General features: G+C 33.7%; 1 protein-coding gene across 1 annotated transcript in view; it reads right to left on the bottom strand.

The window, feature by feature from the left end:
• Positions 1 to 1,371: 1,371 nt before the first annotated feature.
• The window catches only part of XPOT (exportin, tRNA), a 38,190-nt gene continuing 34,990 nt past the window's right edge, over positions 1,372 to 4,571 (bottom strand). The window contains exons 24-25 of the mRNA XM_008572268.1: positions 4,503 to 4,559; positions 1,372 to 2,004 (exon numbers count right to left, since the gene is read on the bottom strand). Coding sequence (XP_008570490.1) covers positions 1,978 to 2,004; positions 4,503 to 4,559 — 84 coding nt within the window. The 3' untranslated portion in view covers positions 1,372 to 1,977. The remainder of the gene's footprint in view (positions 2,005 to 4,502; positions 4,560 to 4,571) is intronic.

Genomic DNA, 4,571 nt, shown 5'->3' with positions numbered 1-4,571 from the left:
CCTGAAGGGCTTTTAAACAGCTAGGAAAAAGGAGTTGTTACCTTTCCATGTATGGAATAGTACAATAATACAAGCTAATATCCAGCCTTTACGTAATAAGCTCTTTTCATATTTAACTCATTGAAATCTTAATGAGTTATGAGGTAGCTATCATTTTCCCCAATTTACAGATAGGGAAACTGAAGCAGGAAGAAGTTATTTAACTTGAACAAGGTTCTAAAACCAGTTACTAACAGAACTGGTATCTGAATCTACTTAATCTGGGCTTAGAAGCTGTGCTGTGTAAGCTCTTAACCATTATGCTGTGTTACTCATTAGTATACTTTGGACAATTACTACTATTGCAATAGATACAATTCTCTCGCCAGTAGTACAGGGGAGCCTATCAAAGAAACACCCAGCTTTCGCTTTGTCTATTTTTAAAACATTTTAATTGAAGTATAATATACATTCCAGTGACCTATTTTTATATTTGTCAATTTATTTTAGTGCCTTTATTCCATGATTTAAGGAAAATGTTTAAAATCTCTTCTGGAATTAAACCCAGAATAAGATTCACATGTACAATTTAGAATACAATTTTAGGGAGTTTATAGGCCATTGAAGCCTATCCATGAAACCCCTAGAAGACACACTGGCCAAAGGTTAAAAACAAACACACACAAAACCCTCTCACCAAAAATCTTAATTGGGCTTTTAGAATTTAAACTTAAATATCTGTACTAATTCTGCTGCTCAGTTTTGTCCCTCTTCTTAATTTTCCAGTGCTACTACTGATACTATTATTTTTCCTCTTGCTTTCCCCAGTAGTCATGAATACAAATGGAGGAAGGTAGGGGAAAGTACTTCTAGTAATTAAGTGGTTAGCTATTATTTACAAACATGAACACAGAGATATGCCATGCTTTAAGTATATCCAATAAAAGAGAAAAAAAATTGAGATTTTTAAATCCTAACAACAGATTCACATAGGCTTTTTCTAGTATCTATATTTTTTATCCACCTGAGAACCTTCCCCTCTTTTCAATGCTGGCCTTAGCAGCCCCTAATCAGATGTGCAAAGAACTGTTTTCTTTTTATTTTTTATTGAAGCATAATTAATTATACATGTTTTGGGGGTACAGTGTTGACTACCATCACCTGTGTACAACATGTGATGATGGTCCAATCAATATTATTAGCTCTAGTACATTTTTAAAAGACTTTTATTTAATAGAACTAAGTTGCACATAACCTTTTAGGAGCATAATTAGAAGAAATAAAGCATCCACATACTCGTATTTGCAAACCTTTAAATGGGAAATAATCAGGGAAAGATTAAGACAACTAAATAAGGCTAAAGTGTTTACAATAATTCCAGAAAAGACTTGGTATATTTCACTACGTAAATTTATTTTTTTATAAAAAAGGCATAACACTGGCACCTACGTTTAAATCCATTAATTTATGAAACCCTTTTTTGTAGAATACACACTGGCATTGAAACAGTTTAGAGAAATATAACGGCTATCTACAAAAAATTAGTTTTGATTGTTGTATTCCCCCCATACTTTATATGTATGAACACATAAAAGAAAATTAAAATTTTCAAACATTTTATATGCAGCAATTTTTTTAAAAAGTACACCATTTCCCATTGCTATGGTCTTTACAAAGGACTTAAAGTTTCAAAAAATAAAATAAAATAAAATAAAAAATAAACCAAAACACTAAGGTGCTAGGATAACTCTGCTGTCTTTTAACAGCATTTTTATATAAAACAATTTGAGCTGACATGTAAGCAACTTCTTTTGTTGTCACATACCTGTGACAATTAGGGAAAGTTACACCCATTTTACAGAAAAGTCCCAATACATATACTGCAATAAGCTCAAAACAATGTTAAAAGACCAGTGAGAATGGCACACAAAGATCGCTTCTTTATAAATTATTAACTGGAATTCTTGATCATGAAGTAGGCACAGGGAAATCCAGTCCTTAGGGCTTTGCTCTCTGGAAGAACACCTGTGAATAAAATATTAGGACAATTAATATTAATGTCAGAAGATACCACTTTTTTCACCTAAAACACTTCACATATTTCATAAATCCACACATAATCCAAGATAAGAACTTTTTCATCTGGAGAATTTGATAAAGTCTACATATAACTTATGCTGACATCACCCAACTGGAAAAGTACTGAAAATAAGGTATTACCTCTAATGCTATGAGATTCAAGTGGTCAGAAGAAAACATGCTTATGACACCTTTTTAATGACTGGCACTACTGTCAAAATTAACACTTGGAAATTAAATTTCGAGGAAGAAACAAGTCAAAGCTAAAGACAGCAGTCCTAATCCCTTTAGGAATTTACTATTTATTTAAAGATTAGAAAGTGCTTCCCAGGGGCTAGCCAGTTAGCTCAGTTGGTTAGAGTGTGGTGCTGATAACTAACAGCACCTAAGTCAAGGGTTTGATCCCTGAACCAGCCAGCTGCCAAATAAATAAATAAATAAAATGATAAATGTTTTTTAAAAAGTACTTCACATTCAATATTTGAGACTAATAGAGAAGAGGCTAGAGGCTGTGCTAGACACTGGACCAGTATTACATATTACCATTCACATTTAGGTATATGTTAAGTGAGCACTAGAAATAATAAATGGTAGGCAGTAAGCTCTTTACAGACAGGACTGTATTTATCGTTGTATCACCAGCACCTAACAGATCAGATATTCATCTAAAAAATAGTCTATTGGCTAAATGCAGAGAAAAAAATGATCACCATATGAACAAAAGAAAGCCATGCTTAAAATAAGCCTAGAAGAATGGGTAGAATTCATAAAGGAGGAGGGTTGCTAATAAGGCAGCATTATTAAAGAACAGAAAGAATAGCAAAGACCATTCCTGAAAGAGAAACCAGAAAGGTGGTCTGAGATCCGAATATGGAAAAAAAATTAAATGCCAAACCAAGAAACATGAACTTATTTTTAGTAAACTATTATATAGGAAGGTAATGAGGAAGGGGAATGAATTTCAAAGGACTGTTTGATGTTTTCAAACAGATCACCTTGGCTAGAACAAGTGAAGGAAGTGAGATAATAAAAACCTACACCCATAAACCTACACCCAAGTAGCAGCAGTGGAGATCCAAACGAAGAGGGAGCATGAAGGAGGAGAGAATCAGCAAGATCTGGGAATCAGATACGAAGGCAGGAATAGACAAAAAAGAATGAACTTCATTTTTTTCAACTAGAAGTATAATGCCATCACTAAGATGGAAATGCCATCACTGAAGAAGTTGGGCTTAAGTGCTGTGTAGATGAATATATTCATGGGAAGCACAAGCCTTCACAATGTTCCTAGATCTACAGGTACACATACCTCTAATAGTTTAAGGTTTTTTAAGTCCTTTAATCCAGTTTGATTGATCAGTTATTTAACTGAAGTTACTTACATAGGTATTTTTCTTTTATGGGGAAGTGGGGGAGGGAAGGTTCCCAATGAGAAAAAATAATTCTCAATAGTCTTCCACACATACTCTTTGAGATGTTTAAGCTGACAAACTACAACTAGGAAAAAAACTGACAAGGGAAGATATTAGAACCACAGTCAAAGGATGGCACACTTAATTATTTTCTTAGCAAAGCCCTTTGACTTAGCAATTCTGTTAAATGTCTTGGGCAAAAGAATCAGGTAGCAATTCACTGTTACCTGTTACCAAGAAATTTAATACAGTCCTTGCCTTCAAATCTGTTGAATTAAGATAATGAATAAAAATAAAAATAGTTCCTCACCCTGTCACACTACTTCTAGACTACGAGCACCTTGTGGGCAGGGAAAATCACTTGTAGTGGTATTTGCAACAGTTACCATAGTAGCTAGTACATAAAAAGCAGTCACGAAGTGTGAAATGACTGACTACCTAGGTGAGAGCAGATCGGTTTATCTCATGGATTTAACTGTAACTATGAATACCAAATAAACACTTAGCACTTCTTGTCAACTTATAGGTTTTTAAAAAAATCAATGATTTTATGAATGTAAAAAGAGCCTTGATGGCCAAATCTGAGGATTTTCCTTTGTCTGCTTTACAATTTAAATGTTTCAAAATATAAGCAAATAACTCACACTTCTGTTTTTTATATTTTTATAGTTCCTTCCTTTTTCAACTTAATATGGACAACTGTTCTTAACATTTTTTCTTCTCCCAATCCTCTAGTTTACATTTAATTGCATCATGAAACTATAAAAGAAAACTGGCATTTTCATACCAATATACTAAGTAAGGTGTGTACATTCGGTGTGCTTACCTAATTTTTTAGGATCTTTTGCAAGAGCTTAGTTGAAAGGGGCTACACAGGAACATCTGTAATTGCAGATTCTTAGAAGCAGCTTTTAGAGCAAAGAGATCCCAAAATAAGTGACAGTTGGTCAAACTACAGTACAGATGTATTCTTCCTTGGCTCCCAAACATTACCTAATTGTATGAAAATATGTAATTTTCTCAAATACCTACCTTTAAGTAATTTTTAAAAACTTTAGCATCAGGCTGCTGAAGCGCTTGACAAAACTCCTGGGGGGTGGG

Source organism: Galeopterus variegatus, unplaced genomic scaffold, assembly GCF_000696425.1.
Source record: "Galeopterus variegatus unplaced genomic scaffold, G_variegatus-3.0.2 Scaffold771, whole genome shotgun sequence".
In the NCBI taxonomy this organism is placed as follows: Eukaryota; Metazoa; Chordata; class Mammalia; order Dermoptera; family Cynocephalidae; genus Galeopterus; species Galeopterus variegatus.
This window is presented reverse-complemented; position numbering and strand designations above follow the sequence as displayed.